The 20799-nt window shown below is 32.7% G+C and overlaps 1 protein-coding gene across 1 annotated transcript in view; it reads left to right on the forward strand.

Annotated features, from left to right (window-relative positions):
* CD2AP (CD2 associated protein) overlaps window positions 1-20799 on the forward strand; it is a 139632-nt gene that overhangs the window by 114522 nt on the left and 4311 nt on the right. The window contains exons 12-17 of the mRNA XM_072733636.1: window positions 1773-1938; window positions 2352-2494; window positions 11768-11880; window positions 12592-12693; window positions 13957-14138; window positions 17822-17885. Of these exons, the coding sequence (XP_072589737.1) occupies window positions 1773-1938; window positions 2352-2494; window positions 11768-11880; window positions 12592-12693; window positions 13957-14138; window positions 17822-17885 (770 nt within the window). The remainder of the gene's footprint in view (window positions 1-1772; window positions 1939-2351; window positions 2495-11767; window positions 11881-12591; window positions 12694-13956; window positions 14139-17821; window positions 17886-20799) is intronic.

A 20799-nucleotide genomic window follows, 5' to 3' on the forward strand; every position in this document is an offset into this window, starting at 1 on the left:
ATACATTGCCATCATATATTATATAATCAACATATTATTGTTGATTTAGTCATGGTTGTACCAGGAATGATGAATCTTAGATTTGTCACCCTTGATTTCCATGAATATTTAAATATGTTATTTTATTTTAGAATAAACTAGAATTGAATTGGTTTCAAGCTGTTACATATCTGTTAAATATGTTCAATTAATCAGTGAACTTCTATTTAACCTTCACTATTTTTCCTGGTATTTTATATAAAAACATCTTTCTTTTTTTAAAAATTTTTTGATTAATTTATTTATTCATGAGAGACACAGAGAGAAAAAGGCAGAGACACAGGCAGAGGGAGAAGCAGGCTCCATGCAGGGAGCCTGATGTGGGACTCAATTCCAGGTCTTTAGGATTATGCCATGGGCCGAAGGCAGGTGCTAAACCGCTGAGCCACCCAGGGATCCCCTAAAAACATCTTTCTTAACATTTTCTAGACTTTTACGTTTGATTGAGTGTTATCCTTGATACAGATGGCTCTGTTGGTTTATAGTTAGAATTGGATGGTATAATTATCATGTAATTATATGCTGCATTGTTTCCTTTAAGGCCATATGAAAGTGGATTTTTGTACCAAATGATGACCATGGTTTTAATAGACTAAGCTATATTTTCAAGTGATCCAAGGAAGCTATACATAAATGATAAAACTAAAATAATGGTAATTTGTATTTTCATTATTGTTAGATTAAATCTAACAATTTTGAATGAGGGGTTTACCCATGGCTTGGAATTTTTGTTCAAGATTCCTAATCAGTTTCTGATTGATATGAAATCTCATGAAATTATTTGTGGTCCTGTGATAGACATTCTTTACAAAGACCAAGTAAATTTTGAAAGTTATTCAGTATTGCACTTAAGAGTTTCTTATTTTTATTTATATGTGTTAGACACATTTTTGCTAACTGTTGTACCATGAATATCTAGTATGTGTGCATCTATGTCAATTAAAAAGTGTATATTTCACCCATTACCCCCACCCACTTCTCCTCCAGCAACCACCAAGTTTGTTCTCTGTATTTAAGAGTCACACATATGTGTCAATTTTAATACTTGTTCTTAGTACTGGAAAGATCCAGGGACTAAGTATGTCATTATGTATAGTGCCATGCCTTTTGGGTGACAAAATTGTTTTTGTTAACATGGCTTAAAATCGTTCCCAGTGTTTATTTCCAGCATATTTTCTTATCTAATTCACAGAATTATTCATAGTGTTAATAAACTGGAAAAAATGAAATTGTGTTAATACATTCCTAGTACAATTGTGAGGATTAGAAGCCTGTAATTTTCTCATCTGTGATTAGTTACGCTAGCCTGTTTTTTCTTAACATTTGATATTTCCTTTGTCATCATGATTATTTAAATAAGTATATTAAATGTCACTAGTTTATTATAATTTAGTCTCTGAAAGTAGTCTGGGTTTAAGTGTAGATGATATTGACCTCTGCATAGAGTAAAATCATATGTGATTTATATTTGAGTAGTATACCACCCCTTAAAGCAAAGGATACTGGGAAGACATAAGAACTGGGCATTATTTGTTGCTCAGAATGTTGTTAGTGGTCCTCCTTCCCATCAAAGCGTTTTTAGATATTTGAGCTTATTAAATTATAACTTAAAAATCGTGTACATATCCACAAATAATGTCTCTATTTCACGTTTCCAGCCTGATGTTAGCTGTAAGAAATAGAAATACCTAAATAATTTTGATTAATAATTTATTAAATTTTTAAATAATCAGATGAAAAATCAGTACTGGAACAGAAACCTTCTAAACCAGCAGCTCCACAAGTCCCACCTAAGAAGCCTACTCCACCCACCAAAGCCAATAATTTATTGAGATCTCCTGGGACAATATACCCAAAGCGACCTGAAAAACCAGTTCCTCCACCACCTCCTATAGCCAAGTAAGTTTTACCTAGTTTTAATTTAGGTAATTTTAACTTAGGTAACTTGCCTAATTTAGTTTATTGATTACCTTCCTTTGACATAAATGGCTGTACTGCTTTTCTAAGTGTTAAAATAATTTTTGAAGTATTTGTTTTTCAGATTTTTTTCTATAGATTCTAATGATTCTCTGTTAAATGTTAACTTCATATTCATACTAGGTGAATACACATTTATTAGGCTGTTTTTTACATTTCTGATTTTATTTTGATTAGTTTTATTGTGGAAGTTTATGTTTATGGGAATAATTTTGTGGAACAGAAGGAAAAACTACTGTGCTATAATATCTTTAGTGTTATTTTAATTCACAATGTTAAAAAATGGTTATTCACATACAAGTGATTTCTACATATGTTTGATTTTCTCATTTCAGGATTAATGGGGAAGTATCTACCATTTCATCAAAATTTGAAACTGAGCCATTATCAAAACCAAAGCTAGATTCTGAACAATTACCACTTAGACCAAAATCAGTAGACCTAGATTCATTTACAGTTAGGAGCTCTAAAGAAACAGGTAAGTTAACATGTAGAAAACTGGTACATTTTTAAAAACTTGCCAATATAGTTTTCAGAAACTATTTAAGAAATTTGTATGCATTTTATGTGTGGATAGGTACAGTGGAAATTAATTGAAATTTGTTTAAAATCTGTGAAGCCAAAATAGAAAAATAAAACTAAAAGAAGATAAATGAACAAAATACCTGATTCACATAAGGACTGAGAAACGGATGAAAAGATCATCCATTTGTCATATATTCTGTCCCTTTATAATGCAGTGTCCATACTACCTAATTCAGGTAGATACGAGTACATTTTAGTTTTAAAAGTTGAAGGATAAAGAGATAACATAGATTATCAGTGCCAGGACTAATTATATCGAAGATTATTTTTACTTCTCTATTTCCAGATACTTTTGTTTCTGATTCAGGAAAATATGCCTTTTATGCCTCTCTCTCTCTCTCTCTCTGTATGTATATCAGCAAGCTTTATTTTTTTAGTTCCTTAGTTTTAGGACTGATTTTTGAACCCATCAGTCATCTTTGTCTCTTGGTCTTTTTTATACCTCTTAGTTGTAAAATGGAAAACCTGAAATAGAAGTTTTGATAAAGATCGCAATATTAGGGGCGGCCCCGGGGGTGGCTCAGTGGTTTACCGCTGCTGCCTTCTGCCTGGGGCCTGATCCTGGAGACCCGGGATCAAGTCCCATGTCGGGCTCCCTGCATGGAGCCTGCTTTTCCCACTGCATGTGTCTCTGCCTCTCTCTCTCTCTCTCTTATAAATAAATAAAATCTTAAAAAATCTCAATATTAAAAGTATAGCACAATCATTACTTTGTGGTAATGGCTATTGTATAGTAGTTTGCATTTGGTTTTAGTTCTTTTACATTTTCAAAGCACTTTCTCATATATATTCTTATTTTATTTTTATGGTTAATTCTAAAAGGCCGGTGCTATTTTGTTTCTAAAGAAATTAAGCTATAGACACATCAAGTATCCACGATCACATAAGGCAGAAGAACTCCTTATATAAAGTGCTCATGACGCTCTTAAAACTTTTAATGTCTTAATATTTTTAGCCTTTCTGTTAACATTTCATATTTACATTCTCACTTAAAGACCAATTATTACACTTAGCTTTTTTTGTTACTTTATTGTAAGACATGCTACTTACTTACTACCTTTTGAAAATTGCCAGGTGATTTTATTATTTTTCTGAATTGTTTTTTTCCAATACAAAAACCCCGACCTATGCATGGTCTCCTTCAGTTTTTTAATTTGAATGTTTTATAGATTCTTCATTATATATTTGGATCCTGCTTGCTCTGGTTGAAATCATATTCATTTATAATTTCTGGAAAGTGAGATGTTGATTTTATTTTAGAGACATTCATGCAAATTAATTTAGTGTGTTTTACCTGGTGAAAATTGTTACTTACTGTTAGTGAAATAAAAACAACAAAAAAAGTTCTTTATAAAAGGTATTTTAAAAATATCCTTTATGTTTTATTAACGTAAGTGGTAAAAATTATAGCTCTGTCAGTTCTTATTATTATCTCTTTGATTTAAAATATGGTTAGAAATAGTAATTGTATTACTCAAAAGTTAATAATCAAGGCAAAAAGATTACACACTTTTAAATTTGGAAGCAAGAAATCCATTTATATTATCTTCTGAATTTCTATAGTTCTGCAGTCATCATCACAGAAACCTTAGATTTTGATGAGTCTCTTTGGGAAACTGAAGGAGTAATATTTAGTGAGAGCCTATATATTTTCTGTATTTTTCTGTTGCTTTGTATCAATTTTGACCATTTGCTTTATTTGGTTGTGTCTAGGTTGTGGAAATTATTAAAAAATTAAGTTAATTAAGATAAATTTTCTTTTTAAAAAGCTCTTCTATATATAGTAACCAGCAAGCTTTGCTTCCTTTCTTAAATTTCTAGTAGAAATAACACAGGTAATAATATCAAACTATTGTTGGTTTGTAACTTTGGATTTATATATATATATATATTTATATATATATATATATATATTTTTTTTTTTTTTTTAACTTTTATCTGTAGCCATTATTTGCTCTTCATTAAAAAACAAAGAGGTGGGGATCCCTGGGTGGCTCAGCGGTTTAGTGCCTGCCTTTGGCCCAGAGCGTGACCCTGGCGTCCTGGGATCAAGTCCCACATCAGGCTCCCAGCATGGAGCCTGCTTCTCCCTCTGCCTGTGTCTCTGTGCCTCTCTCTCTCTCTCTCTCTCTCTCACTCAACGAATAAATAAATAAATAATCTTTATGACTAAAAAGATGTACATACTTTAACTAAAAAATAACCTTATTGCTAAAAAATGGTAACCATCATCTGAGCTTTTGGCAAGTCATAATCTTCGCTGCTAGAGGGTCTTGCCTTAATGTCCATGGCTGCTAATTAGGGTGGTGGCTGATGAAGGTTGAGGTGCTGTGGCAGTTTCTAAAATAAGATAGCAATGAAGTTTGCCTCATCAATTGACTCCTCCTTTCATGAACAGTTTCTTTGTAGCATGTGATGCTGTTTAATAATGTTTTACCTACAGTAGCACTTTTTTCTGAATTGCAGTCAGTCCTCTCAAACCCTGCCTCTGCTTATCAGTTAAGTTTATATACTCTTCTCTGTTTTTTTTAAAGGTTTATTTATTTATTTATTTATTCATTCATTTATTCATTCATTCATGATAGACATAGAGAGAGGCAGAGACAGGAGGAGGGAGAAGCAGGCTCCATGCCGGGATCCCAGTGCGGGACTTGATCCCGGGACTCCAGGATCGCACCCTGGGCCAAAGGCAGGCACTAAACCGCTGAGCCACCCAGGGATCCCCTTCTTCTCTATGTTTTATTGTCATTTCAACAGTTTTCATAACATCTTCACTGGGAGTAGTTTCCATCTGAAAAAACAACTTTCTCTGCTCATCTGTGAACGTTTTATCATGAGATTACAGAAATGCAGTCACATCTTCAGTCTCCAATTCCAATTCTAGTTCTCTTGCTGTTTCTACCACATCTGCACTTACTTCCTCCTCTGAAGTCTTGAACCCCTCAAAGTAATCAATGAAGGCTGGAATCAACTTTTTCCAAACTCCTGTTTGACCTCTACGATAAATCCCCAATGTTCTTAATAGCATCTAGAATTGTGAATGCTTTCCAGAAGGTTTTTAATTACTTTGTCAAAAGCCATCAGAGGAATCATTATCCATGGTGGCTATAGTCTTATGAAATGTATTTCTTAAATAATAAGACCTGAAAGTCAGAAGAAAGTCATAATTACTCTTTAATCCTTGGACTACAGAATGGATATTATGTATTATATTATGCAGGCATAAAAACATTGATTTTGTACATCTCCATCAGAGCTCTTGGGTAATGATGCATTGTCAGGGAGCAGTAATTCTTTAGAAAGAATCTTCTGAGCACTCTAGGTCTCAAAAGTGGGATTAAAATACTCAGTAAAGCATGTTGTAAACAGATGGGCTGCTGTCCCCTTTTTTTTTGTTCCATTTATAGAGCACAGATTTAGCATAATTCTTAAGGGCCCTAGGAATTTCAGAATGGTAAATGAGTGTTGACTTTAGCTTAAAGTCACCAGCTGCATTAGTCCCTAACAAGAAAGCCTGTCCTTTAAAGCTTTGAAGTCAGGAATTGATTTCTCCTCTCTGGCTATGAAAGTCCCAGATGGGACTTCTTCCACTATAAGGCTGTTTCATCTACAATGAAAATCTATTGTTTAGTGAAGCAACCTTCATTAATTAGCTTCTGGATAGCTTGCTGTAGCATCTACATCAGCACTTGCTACTTCCCTTTGCACTTTTATATCGTGGAGATGGCTTTTAAATTTCATGAACCAGCTTCTAGCTTCAGACCTTTTTTTTGCAGTATTCCTCTCAGCCTTCACAGAAAGAGTTAGGGCCTTGCTCTGGATTAAGCTTTGGCCTAAGGAAATAAACGTTGTGCCTGGTTTGATCTTTTATGCAGACTACTGAAACTTTCTCCCTATCAACAATAAGTCTGTTTGCTTTCTATCATCTGTGTGTTCATTGGAGTAACACTTTTAATTTTCTTCACCAACTTTTCCTTTGTGTCCACAATTTGGCTAACTGCTGCAAGAGGCATAGCTTTGGGCCTGCCTCAGTTTTCTGTATGCTTTCCTAAGGTTAATCATTTCAGAGCTTTTGATTGAAAGTGAGATCATGTGTGACTCTTCATTTTACTTCAACATTTAAAAGCCATTGTAGGCTTATGAATTACCCCAATTTCGATGTTATTGTGCCTGAGAGAATAGGAAGGCTCAGAGAGAGGGAGAGAGATAGGAAACAGCTTCTTCATGGAACAGTCAGAATATACACAACTCTTGGGATGCCTGTGTGGCTCAGTGTTGCGGCTTGGCATGATCCCAGGATCCGGGATCGAGTCCCCAGTCGGGCTCCCTGCAGGGAGCTTGTTTCTCCCTCTGCCTGTGTCTCTGCCTCTCTCTCTCTCTCTCTCTCTCTCTGTCTTATGAATAAATAAATCTTAAAAGAAAAAGAAGAAATATATACAACTCTTAAAATTAAGTTCAACAACAACAAAAAAGATTAAGTTCAACATTCTGCATGGGCACAGTTCGTTCCAGTTACCATAGTAACACAAGGGTCACTGATCACCCTAACATTTATAATAGTAATGAAAAAGTTTGAAATACTGCAAGAATTACGAAAATGTGACTCAGAGGTACATAATGCTATTGGAAAAATGGCATTGTTAGACTTGATCAGCGCAGGGTTGCCATCCACCTTCAGTTTGTAAAAAATAGTTATCTGCAAAGTGCAATAAAATATGTTTGTAAGTTTTGGAAATTGTGTTTCTATTAGAAACATTTGCTGAGCAAGTGTTAAATCCCATTACTATTTTAAGCACAAGTGGTATGCTAAGACAAAAGGCCTGACTACTGATAGCATTTAGCTCCTATTCTGATCCTCAACTCAGGCTATTCCTCATTTCAAGTTTTTATTGAAATGTTTTTAGGATTTGTAATATAAAAATGTTTAAACTCTTTTTTTTTTTTTAAGATATTGATACCTTAAAAACAACACTGTTCTGCAACAGATAACAGCCTCAAATTTGGCATTAGGTTAAAGCATATTTTAATTTATACTTTTGACACAGTTTGAGGTTTCCAATTTCTAAAATAGCGTATGCAACTAGCCCTTGAACATGTTCAGAAAGTTTAAAATGTACATGAAAATCTTCTTAGAGTCTCATTACATAAAATAGTAATTTCAGGTGATGAGAATAGTAGTAAGCACCCTGACTTTTGCTACTTACTATTAAAAACATGGGTTTTAAATTAATTTAATAATGATAGTTATTATAAGTAATAATTATAAATGAGCTAATAGCTCACTTACCATTGTCTTGTTTCTTAATCTGTTTTTTCAGTTAAATAACAATTGAATGATCTGATATGTCTATAATACCTACTAGGATACTTGATAGGAAGATGTTATTAAGTGTTATTTCCCTTCTTTTCCTTTCCTCTGTTGTTAATCCCATCTCATTCTGTTTCTGTTCTTACCCATAAAGAATATAAATTCCTGAAACTACTCTCAGATATGATTATCCTGTATATAAAGCCATTAATAAGCTATTTTGAAAATAAATGTCTATTAGTATATATTCTTAAATACAAGATAATATTATAAATTGCATAGTTGTTAGAATCATGTTTTAATTTTTTTCCCCCTCTTTTTCAAACACTTCATCAAAAATTGGTTTAGGATAATCTCACTGCCATGACTGGTTAACTGTTAAAGTTCACATGGTGAAAATATTTCTAAAATAGTAAGTTCTTTGGGACATAAAATTGGTTTACACATTAGTCTTAAAAGATAGAAAATTTAGTAGTAACATACCTATTACATTGAGAAAGCACAGCTGATGAAATATTCTTACAGTGTAGTATTTTATCCTTTTGCTTGTTTTTCTGTGCTAATTTTTTTGGGGGTTAAAAGGAAATTTTAGAGATATATATTATTTGATCCCAAAACATTGTTAAATAGTGAAACATTCCTTGTTTTGTTTGATAGTTGATCTATTTTGTTTGAAATATTTTCTCAATATTTATTCATTTATTTCTTCCAGAAAGAATGTAAGGTAGAGTTTTTCCAATAAGATGCTTACCTGTTGAGTGGTAGACACTATAAAAAATGAGTCTATATCTAAACGAGGATACAAAAACAAAACAAAACACACCCCAAAATGTAGAAATTTACCTGGAGAGTAAGGGCAGAGATTAAAATTATTTATAGAACATCATATAAGGCATAATTGAAGGTTCATTTATGGATTATGTGATTTTAAATGTTGTATAAGTTGTATTTTTATAGTGAGTTAAAATATTATGCCATGTTTTTCTTTTATTATATCATATAATTAAAATTACCTCTTTTGTTGTAATTAGTTTCATATGCTGAAGACTAAAACTTGATGAAAGGTAGTTTTAGTTATAATTATATTAATGAGTTGTTATATTTATTAGTGTAACCTCTAATTTTTTAACTAAAACATTCTTTTGAAGCTGTCTTGCTGTTTAGTAATTTTAAAAAGGCTTTTTTCTACTTATGGTATATTGAAATTAATACTAATTGGTTTTTTTTTAAAGACAAAAGCATAAATCTAAAACTAATACACATCTATGTAAGTTTAGATAAACTGCACTAGGTATATGCTAAACATTGAAATGGTTCTATTCATTCTACAACTGTTCCTTTTTCCTGCTTTGTAAAATAATTTTTTTGATTTAGTCTTTTTTCTAGACATTCCTATCCTTGACTTTTCTTTCCAGATTTTGTTTCCTAGCCTGTTTGCCATGTTTCCCTTCTTACGTGTCAGGAAATTATCCTACCTTTCACCATTTTGGTAAGATGACAATTTATAAAAGACATCAAAACAATATATTCCATATAAATAGGTGGTGCACATTGATTTTTCTTTGTAATTGTACTAAAAGTGTACATGTTTGTCTGTCTATTCTAACCCTTTTGGTTTTCCATTTGAAAATAAAATGAAATTTATGTTGAGAAAAAATTCCTGATTAGTTTAAGATATTTTGATAAAAAAAAATTAAATTGAAAACCCTAAAAGCCAGTTTATTTTCTCCCAAAATTTGAGATTTCATTTGGACTTTTTAAAATTCCATGTCTTCTTAGGTAATGTGTAGAAATCAAAATGGTTGACAGAGTGGCAATGTAATTGTGAGAGTTAAGTGATTGTCCTGCCTTTCATGCCATGTGTACAGTATAAATCCACTGTTAACACTCTTAGGTAAATTTTAAATGTGTTCAAATATATCATGAGTCCAAAATGTGCACTGTTTTATTTTACTAACCTAATGCCTTAAATGGAGGACCTGAGAGAGTTTTAGAATAGTAAAATTATTTGTCTTGGTGTTGTAGCCCAAAACTGGACATATGGAAGGCATTTTACATGAGCATGATCTATAATTTATAAATCTACCATTTATTTATCCTTTCAATTTCATTTATCTTCATCCCTTCCTATGTTTTTGTTTCTTTTTCTTTCTGCACGTTGCTTAAATATGCATTTGAAAATAATCTTCACAGGCCAAAATTATTGGATTATACTTTCCAAGGTTTTTTTTTTTTTTTTTATACGTTGTCAGTACACATTTATCAATGTTAAAAGCAATTTTCAACCCTTCCAATTACAGCATATTTTAACATCTTTCGAAATACTGATTTTCTTTATGAAATTTGCAAATAAAATGAAATATTTAAAATATATTTAAACTCAAGACCTTTCACATTATATAATGCATTTTCCATTAAAACCACTGTGTCTCTATTATTTGTTATATAATTATTTATAAACAATTATCAAAAGACTCAACCAAAATTAGGCTGAGCACATTCGATTGATTGCCTGTTGTGATGTGTTAACCTGGTGAGTAGATACAGATAAAGATAGATCACACAAAGTAATTCCAGAATGGGAGGATGGAAAAGAATTAACAGAGGTCAACAAATACTTAAATTTGTTATAAAACACAAAGCCAAACACTGATACTTTTTCCATATGCCTTCCCTTTGTGTCCTTTTACCCCTGACATTTTTTTCTAAATTGATTACTTTGAATGTGAAAATTGATGAATAAGCTTTGAGAGCAGTAATAATAATAATTATCTTTAGATGTTTTTAAATAAATAACAGATCACTGAGTTTGTATATCTAAGTATTTGACAGAAAGCTTTATAAACATCTAGGCAGTGGGATTGTACAGAATTAATCCTGTACCTGAAAGACTAAACCAAAGATATCTGCTGCCTTACAGAGCATCTCAGCTGTGATTAATATCTGTAGTTTGGATTCTGGGCTAAAGGAAGATTGTATTGACAGTGAAGTGTCTGGAGTTATCCTTAGGATTCTTGTATCACTTAGATATTTCTAGGCTTCAAAATTAAGGATTGCCTCTTTCAACAAGGTTTTCTGGATCATCTAGAAAAAGGGAAGGTATTATATGCCGTTGTTTCAGAGATACGAATTACATAGATTTTTCTTTAAGCCAAGTTACTGGATCGAAGGTCAACCAGCCTTTGATGGTGGGAAAACAAGTAAATGATCTTTGTAGCATTTTTCTTTGATATCCTATTTGCCTTCGATTTAGAACTGTCTCATAGTTCCTATACATGCTGATATCTAAGCAAAAGTTCAGTGAACTATGAACAATTTGAGTCCCATCTACAAAATACTATGTATATACATACATAAATATATAAAGATCCATTAAATTATCATTGGAAAGTATCAGGTACAGTTGAGTCCTTAAATTTGAATATTAGGATACTACTTGAAATTTAAAATATTCTATGTGTTAATTTTCTGATATATTGTCATTACTTATGAGTTGAAGTAGGTCATCTCTTTTTACAAGCAAGAACTTCAGATGACAACTTTTTTATGATACTGTAATTTCCGGCTCAGATTTGTAGCTTTCAATGAGAACTTTTGTTGAGGTTTCTCTATTGGAAACATGAACTTTCTATTGTTTAGTAAAGTCTTATGCTATAAAATGTATCAGGTAAAGAGGATGTTTGTTTTTAAGGGTGAGAGTTGTTTTCCAAATGCATATGAAAAGCACAGGTTAACTTGTGAGTCCTAAGTGGTATTCTTTTCAATGTGTAATTTGTTAGACATCCAGAAACTTTTTTTTTTTTATCTTTTAAAATATACAGTTATTGCTTAGGAGATATGTTTAATTCTGTTCTCCAGATATTGTAAATTTTGATGACATAGCTTCCTCAGAAAACTTGCTACATCTTACTGCAAACAGACCGAAGATGCCTGGAAGAAGGTTGCCTGGACGCTTCAATGGTGGACATTCTGTGAGTACAACTTCCTGTTTGTAAAACACAGAGAATTTAGCAGATCCAGAATCCTTCTAAGGATGAGTGTGATGGAGAATTTATAGCCTCCACCAAAGTTTAAAAATCAGGAAGATAGCTATTAGACTTAAGTGGGAAATAGTTACATTTAGAGAACTGTGGGGTCAAGTTCATTTCAGAGAGGGTTGCAATGGAAAGTTACGGAATCAAGAATAAAGAGCTGTTCTGAGACCATCAGCACATAGCACAGGGTCAAAAGGGGTCAGGGTATCTTGTAATCTACCCAGCTAAGAACAATAGTTAGAATTGAGTGGTACATATTCACCTTAGGAAAGAGCAAGAACATTCTTTTCCTCTGAAATCGTGGGGAATGTGTATCTAAATGTGTAGCTTCTTTGTGTGCTTTCTATACCTTGCCTGGAATGCTGGTAGTACTTTATTATTAATATATTAGCTCTTAACTGCTACAGTACTTTTAAATTACCGAAGTAGAGAAATTTTTGTTGCTAAGAGAGGCAGGCTATTTTTACCTTCAAGATATGCAAGTGTGTTATTTAGCTTGAAATTGTGTAATATCCTGTTAACAATAATGGAATATCTAGAACAGTAGCTACTGAAAACAGTGATAAAAGTCAGTTTATTATCCAAATGTTGATTGCCTTTTCCTTCTTTGGTATTTTCTGTTTCTTGGTTTTTAAAAAAATCGTTAAGCCAACCCAAAGCCCAGAAAAAACCTTGAAGTTACCAAAAGAAGAAGATAGTGCCAACTTAAAGCCGTCTGAATTTAAAAAGGATTCAAGCTACTCTCCAAAGGTGAGGGATATTATGGCCTAAGATGTGTATAATTTGTAGAATTCTTTGTGAACACCGAAACTGAAATTTTTAAAGCATCTTTTAAAAATTATTTCTTCTAAGAAATTAAAAAATTCCTGCAGTTTTTCAGTTACTAAATTTTTGAGTTACTAAAGTTACACTGTCCTCTGTAGGTCATTTTTTACAAGAGTTTACTTTAAATGAGTAATAAAAGGGTTACACGTTTCATATTTTTTAAAGCAGGGATAGATCTATTTATTCATCTTGTTCATTTTCCCATTAAACATACACTCTCTAGGCCAGAAGCCATCATTTGTTTACTCCTAACCTAGCTTGGTGTTAGGCACCACAGTGACCACTGAATATATACTGAAATGAATGGCGGTATACGTGGAGTCTTCCATTTGTTGCATAGGGCTAAGACTTCTAAACTCTTGCTGTTTTTACTTAAGATGGTATTATCGCAGCCTATACGTACCTTATATTTAAGAAATTCATGTTTCCTCCTCAAATTCATTCCAAGGGCATTTGGTTACTATTCCAGTTTATCAGATGCATTTAATCTGATTTTCTCAACTTGTCAACAGTCATTTGAAATTTTACTTCGTGTTATTTTAGTGAAATAGTAAAAAGGGCATCAGGCCATGGATTCTTTTACTGCCTCTTCCATGGACTTACTAAATTCTTCATGATTACTTTTATGTGAAACTCTTTGGATATTCTATGACTATTTAATGTGTAGGAACAAAGCAACACCTAAAAAATGCTGATATAGGGGATCCCTGGGTGGCTCAGTGGTTTAGTGCCTGCCTTCAGCCCGAGGTGTGGTGCGTGGAGTCCTGGAGTCCTGGGATCGAGTCCCACATCAGGCTCCCTGCATGAAGCCTGCTTCTCCCTCTGCCTATGTCTCTGCCTTTCTCTCTCTCTCATGAATAAATAAATCTTTTTTAAAAAATGCTGATATATTCTTGCCTATAGGTGCTCTGCTCGGCAAACCATTCATAAGATAAATCTAATAGGTTTTTCTTTTCTTTTCCACTTTTTAATAAATCCTTTGACGTTTCTCACATAAACTCCTAGTGATTTCAAGTTTGTTCTTTGGTTCCTTGGTGTTTTCACCAGTTGTGAATATCAAACTGCTTTTTCCATTTTCAAAGTTACCATTTATCTTGAAGTATTACTTACCTCCTTGCTATAATTTTTTTTACCTAAACATAAATATAAATACAAATAAAACAAGAACATTTTCTATTTTATTTTTAGCCATCTCTGTACCTTTCAACGCCTTCAAGTGCTTCAAAACCAAATACAGCTGCTTTTTTAACTCCATTAGAAATCAAAGCTAAAGTAGAATCAGATGATGGGAAAAAAAACCCCTTGGATGAACTTAGAGCTCAGATTATTGAATTGCTGTGCATTGTAGAAGCACTGAAAAAGGATCATGGGTAAGTAGTCCTTGTTTTCTTCTTTGAAAACTACTTAACACATATGTAAAGAATTCTTTCAAATTCTATCAAGTAGAGATGTAAACTGACAAATTTCTGGTATAAGGAAGTATGCTTTCAAAGAAATTTTCAATAATAGTGCTTCTCTTCTCTCTGCAGAAAACTTGAATTAGAAAACTTGTTCTCCTAGGCTTATTATAGAAATTATATAAATATATAATTTATTAAATATATATATATAAAGTTTAAGGATAGAAATCTGGTCAAATGGGTAAATTAGGCAAAAATATTAGGAAAAGTTATTGTATTTTGGATCTGGAGTGTATCTATATGTGTATTTACTTTTCAGAGGAACCGGATGGATCACTGTCTATTAGGGTTGAGATTGATATATAAATTAAACCAGTGGGTTAGGAATAGGTGATTTTTAAAGTCATTCTCTTAATTCTGAAACTTCGGTAATGGTCTTTGGTAAGATCCTAAGTGAAAGTGGCTTTTTAGAGCAAAATAAAATGTAAAAGGTCACTGACCTACAATAGGGCCCGCCCCTCTCTTCTTTTAACTGAAGAAGTAAATAAAGGTTTAGAGAGGTAAACCTAAGATCATACAGTTCTTAAAAGGCAGAGGCTAGAATTGAAATCCATATTTCCTGTTGGGGTGGAGATATTTTCTAGAACTGTTATTTTAATTTTAAAACATGTTAACATTTTAAAAATATAAAGTAATAATAGAACTTGTTAACATTTAAACATAATTCTGCAAAGCCCCCATAAGTTAAACAGGTCAAAGATCAGCTGATGTAACTGAGGATGAGGGTTCAGGTGTTCTTCCCTTTTCTCAGCTTCCCCTGTAGCCTCTAAAAGTATTTGATGGTATATGGAATCTGGTATAAAAATCATTGCCAGAAACCATTATATCTCTGAGTTGAATTTACCATTTCTTTCTTTTTTGGGGGGGGAGGGTCTTTATTAAAAATACTATTGATGGGCACCTGGATAGCTCAGTCAGTAAGATGTCTGACTCTAGGTTTTGGCTCAGGTCATGATCTCACAGGTAATGGAATCAAGCCCACACTGGGCTCTGTTTGGGGAGTCTGCTTGAAATTCTCTCCTTCTGCCCTACCTGCTCACTCTCTTACTCCTTCAAATAAATAAGTACATTTTTTTTTAAATCGATACTGAGATTAAAAATATATACTTGTAGTTGAAGAGCACTTCTACAAATCTATCTTAGGTAAAACCAAAAAATTTATCTTCAGTGACTACCTAAAACATATTTATATACACACAAAATAAATATACAGAGAGATTGTGTGTTTGTAATTTGATACATTTTGGGTCTTGTCTTGATTCCTTCAATTTATGAGTCCTGCAGAGTTTTTTTTCCACAGATTCTACAATATATACATTAAAAACTGGAAGTTCATTCATCTAGTATTTATTGAACACCACCCATGTATGAGTTAGAGAACTTTCCAAATTCATTGATTTTGACGTTTTATATTTTTGATACCAAGTCTGCTATTTTTAATAAACTGATAAATTACATTTACAAATTACCTGTAGGTGTTCTTAAATTAGGTATAGGATGAATAAAGTATTTATGATTTATTTATATTTTAAAACATATATCAGATATTTTAGAAGTCTTTCCAAAGAGTGTTTTCAGTCTTATTTCCTCTGGGAAAATGAAACAGATGGCAGTTTTTTTAATCTGAAAAATATCATAGGAGAATGGATAAACACATTGGTATGTTGATACAATGAAATACTATACTGTGAACAACAATAAAAAAAATAAATGGCTTGTGGCTACATGTCTCAACATGAATTCATCTGAAAAACATTGAAGGTGGAGAAAGCAAGTCAGATATGCATTCAGTATTATTTCATTTACATGAAGTTTGAAAAGCATATAAAATCAAAGTATGTGTTGTTTCAAGATATATTTGTATATGTGGTAAGAAAGGAAATGAAATAGACTATAAAACTTTTCCTATGAAGGAGAGGAGGAAAATAGGATTGAGGGTCACTGGCTATCAGAGGTACTAGTAATATTTCTTGAGCTGACTTGGAGTTCTTAGCTTTTTTTTTTTTTAATTATTATATCTTTATAGCTTACAAATACATAAATAGTCTTTATGCATTCAGTATTAAAATCTAAAATGTTTGGAACAATTCATTAAAAAAAATAAAGGATACTGACACAGAAAGATTGACAGGAAAATATATTAGTAATCTGTAGAACAAGATACATAGTTTGATTTGTTCCTGTAAAAGGAAAACCGTGTTTCATAAAAATTTTATATTAAGTGTGTTTTTAAAACAATAAAAATGTGAGTACAGACAAACAGCAGGACAAATATTTTAGGAATAGATCCTCATTGGGGACGCCTGGGTGGTTGAGCATCTGCCTTCAGCTTGGGTTGTGATCCTGGGGTCCTGGGATCAAGTCCCGCATCGGCTCCCCACAGGAACCTGCTTCTCCCTCTGCCTGTGTCTCTGCCTCTCTGTGTCTCTCATGAATAAATAAATAAAAAGAATAGATCCTCATTTATGTATAATAAATTCAGAATAGTAGAATAATTTTAAAAAGGAAGCATTATTTAGTGGTAACATTTTGGAAATACAAAGCTAATATTCTAGCAGATTTTCTATCATATCCCAAAATAAACTAGATAAATTCGAGTAAAATATCTAAATTATAGTCAGTTGAAACAGTAGAAACAGTAGAAAACAGTAGAAAATCTATTCTCAATATAAAGAGAAACAGTTTTATAATCAGTAAAACCACAAAGTTCCTTTCTTTCTCATATATTTTTTCTTCCTGAGCATTTTCATGTGTTTTTCAAGCTATTACTTCTATAATACTCTTGAGGAGTATTTTTCTAGCATATGTCAAAAGGCTGAAAATGTCCCTATTCTTTGATTTAGAAATTTGATATACTGGTATATTCATGATGTTAAATAAAATGCCTATTCTTTCCATCTCCCCTCAAAAAGCAGCTAAGCAAACTAAAAACCTGGATATTTGAGCAACAATTATCAGAAATATAATTTTAACAGCGTGAAAATATTTTAAAATACTTTGTGAAAAGACACAGTATGGAATATATACTTACAGCTGTGGAGGGAAAAGGACTATATAAAAAGGTAGCCTGGAACACAGAAAAATGAAAACAGGAGTTAAGGAGGAAGGATTGTTGGCTAAAGTTTTTTGGTTGGTTTGGTAATTTTAATGGAATGTTTAATTAAAAAAAAATAAAGAGAAATGTAAAGTCCAGGTAATCCTATTCAAAAATTTGCTTTGTACTGTGACATGTTTTGACATTACTGAATTGTTAGGGCTTTAGAGTGTCTACCCTGGGAAATGCATGATAATTGAATATGGAAAATTGCTTCAAAGGCCAGTTATTACTTCTTTATTTTATCATGAGCTGCTCTCTCTATTCACTTTTAAAAATGTCTTTATCACAGATAGGATTGTCATGGTATTGCTGAGTTTTTTTAACCATTGTATTGAACCTTTCCAACTAGTGAATTTGAAATTTTCCTCAAACAATATGGCTATTTCCTTTAAAAAATTTTCCCCATATTTTGGTATGTCAGGTAACAGACATCCTGTTAACAGCCAAATAATACTGTTTAAATGAGACTTAACAGTAATAAATACTTTGTTTTTAGGAAAGAACTGGAAAAACTACGAAAGGATTTGGAAGAGGAGAAGGCAATGAGAAGTAATCTAGAGGTAACTCATTTCTCCTAACATTGAGATTTTAGCCAGCGTAAACTAAATGTGTTTTTCCATCCCAGCTAGGTGATTGGCTTCACTAAAAATTATGCTCTCCTACTTAAGTTGGACACTCCCTACTGCATGGTAGCCATTTAATTAATCTCTTGTTGACTCCCTGTCACATTCCATTCATTCATGTAGCAAACATTTTTTGCACATAGCTCTCTTAGGCAATGTGTGAGAGGCCAAAGGTATACATTTATAAATAAAACAAACATGGTCCTGGCCTTGTAAGAGTGGTAGTTCTAGATCTTTTGCACTCAGCATTGCTTTCTTGAGCTACTTCTTTTTTCCATAATTAAACTTTTTTCTTTTTAATTATTTTTTATTTCTTACAATTTTTTGTCTGGAGGCAAAAGTGGTGGAGGTGAGGTGGTAATGGGATGGGTGTAGATTTATTGACTTCTTTTATCTGAACATTTACTGAACATTTACTTTATAACTACAATGTCATCATCTTCATTCTCTGCTGATGACTGGCAATTTCACTTATTTTATCTTCCTTAACTTTTTTCCATCCTCGCTGACTGTTGGTCTTCATTTGTATTCTTATTTTCTGCATATTTCAGTGGAAGTGTTTCCTGCCTTTTTTCAGAGTCTGTTTCCCATTCTATATTTAAGTATCTCATTCACCTCCCTGTTTTTACCTTGCTTTTATTCCTTACCCTATTTCTCTTGTTAGCATTGTGAAACAGAAAGAACGTGAGACTTGGTTAAAAACAACAACAACAACAACAACAACAACAACAAAACCCACCTTGAGCCCCTCTTCTGACTTATACTTGTGACTTTCAGCTCTAAACAATATGTCAGTTAGGTTTGGCACCTTCTGTACATTATCTCAGTAGACACACATAACAACTTGTAAGGATTATTGTTCCTATTTTAAGGATGAGGAAACTAGGGTTTAGAGTGATTAAATCACCAGTGGAGCTGACCTTTAACAGAAACAGCCAGACTTCAGAAACTGCTTTCAGTGATTGTTATACTGTTTGAACTTGAGGGAGTCACTTAACTGCCTTTTAGCTTTAGTAGTTAGTTGTGATAATATATGTAAAGGTCTTTGGTAAATTATCCAAACTACCATTTTTACTCTTAACATCTGACATATCCTATCCCCTTTATTGGCACTTACCCTTTTCCCATGAAAATATTCAATATTTCTCCTTTTTCAAAGAACAAAGCCCCTTTCAGATCCAGCTGCCCTCTTGATCTACTGTAGTTTTCACTTTTCATTTGAGGCTCATTTATTGCAAAACAACTCCAAAAAAGTATACATTTGTGGTCTCTAATTCTTCATGTTTAATTCAGTCGTTAACTTCTTACATGTTACATTTACTGAAGGCAACTCCAGTGACTGCAGTTTCTGTAGTGTTTCACATTTTTAAATCCATTGCCACTTTTTCTGTCCTGGTTTATGTGATCCTGCATTCTTTTGTCTGAAGTGCTCCTTCAGAACTGCCGATGGCCCTTCTCTCTGCACCTCTTCACTCTTTTCCTACCTGTGCCCTTAAATATCTTGATTAGCTCTCTGTGCCTCTCCCATCTGTATCTGATTCCTCTTTTCCCAGTTTCTGCTGTTTCCAGCTGCTAGTCTTCCCTGGATGTTCCACTGTCAACTTAGAACTAGCATGTCTTTTACATTTGTCAACTTCCTTTCCTGCTCTTCTGATTTTTCTGTTTCTGCTGATTGCTTCATTACCTTTCAAGTCTTATAGACATGGTACTTCCAGTCTAATTCCCTTCACTTTCAGGCCTGTTAGCTTTACTCCCTCACCTTTATTTCTTTGTTCCCTAGTATTTCTGTCCTTCTCCCATGCTCTTTATTTTCTAATTAACTGTTTAAGTTTCTCTCATTCTTAGCTCAAATTAATCTTTCCTTAGTACTTTCAAGAGCTTTCTGTTACTTACTGAACAAAGTTCAGACTTCTCAACTTAGCATGTGAGGTCTTTTATGTCTTGGTCCTAGTTTATCTTTCATTTCTTGCTTGCTGATGCTCAGTTGTCCCTCTCAGTTAATTTGTCTGGATTTTTGCTCTTTATTTTCTGGAATTTTCCTTTTATTTTCATCTCATACATAAGTTCTATAGATTCTCAAAGCTTACCTTCAACAGTCACCTTCAGTAAGTTAGTACTCCTCTTCCTCTGATTTAAAAGTAATTTTGTCTTCCAAATTCATGTCCTTTAGTTTTGAAAAGGAAAAATAATTTTCTGTCTTACCACTGTGACGTTATATACTTATTTTTGCCCGTCTTCTAGACTTTAAGACTGTTCGGGAATGGCTCTGTTTTATCTTTGTCCATAGCTGCAAGCAAGGTGCTGTATACATATTAGATAGCTAATATATTTTTGTTAAATCAGAGAATACATGTTAAAAATGTCTTAAACTCCCAGCATTGTAACACAGTAGAAATTCAGAAATTAAAAACAAAGTTTCTTGGTTTTTATTCCTTGTATTTCCTACATGTACATATTCATATTTATAAGGTAATATAAGCAAGTGGAACTAATACAGTGTTAAATTTCTATATGTGATTTAATTTGTCACAAAAATATGATGAAGAGTCAAATGAATTACTTCTTTTTTGAAGAATTTCATTTGATTCAGTTTTTTAGCAAAATCCAGTTATTTAGCCTCACACTAATTTGTATTATAATTTTTGCCTAATGGGGAAAGTTTGACCCTTGTATTTATAAAAGCACACTTAATAAGACATTAGAGTTTTAAGATCATACATTTAAAGAAATTGTATTAAAGATTGAAAGTAGTACTTTGAACTGTGAAGTTAACATATAGTATTAAATTATACTGAGGAATGATAAAAGGACTAAGATGAACAATGAACATAAAAATGCTAGATGAGAAATT

Source organism: Vulpes vulpes, chromosome 1, assembly GCF_048418805.1.
Source record: "Vulpes vulpes isolate BD-2025 chromosome 1, VulVul3, whole genome shotgun sequence".
Classification (NCBI taxonomy): Eukaryota; Metazoa; Chordata; class Mammalia; order Carnivora; family Canidae; genus Vulpes; species Vulpes vulpes.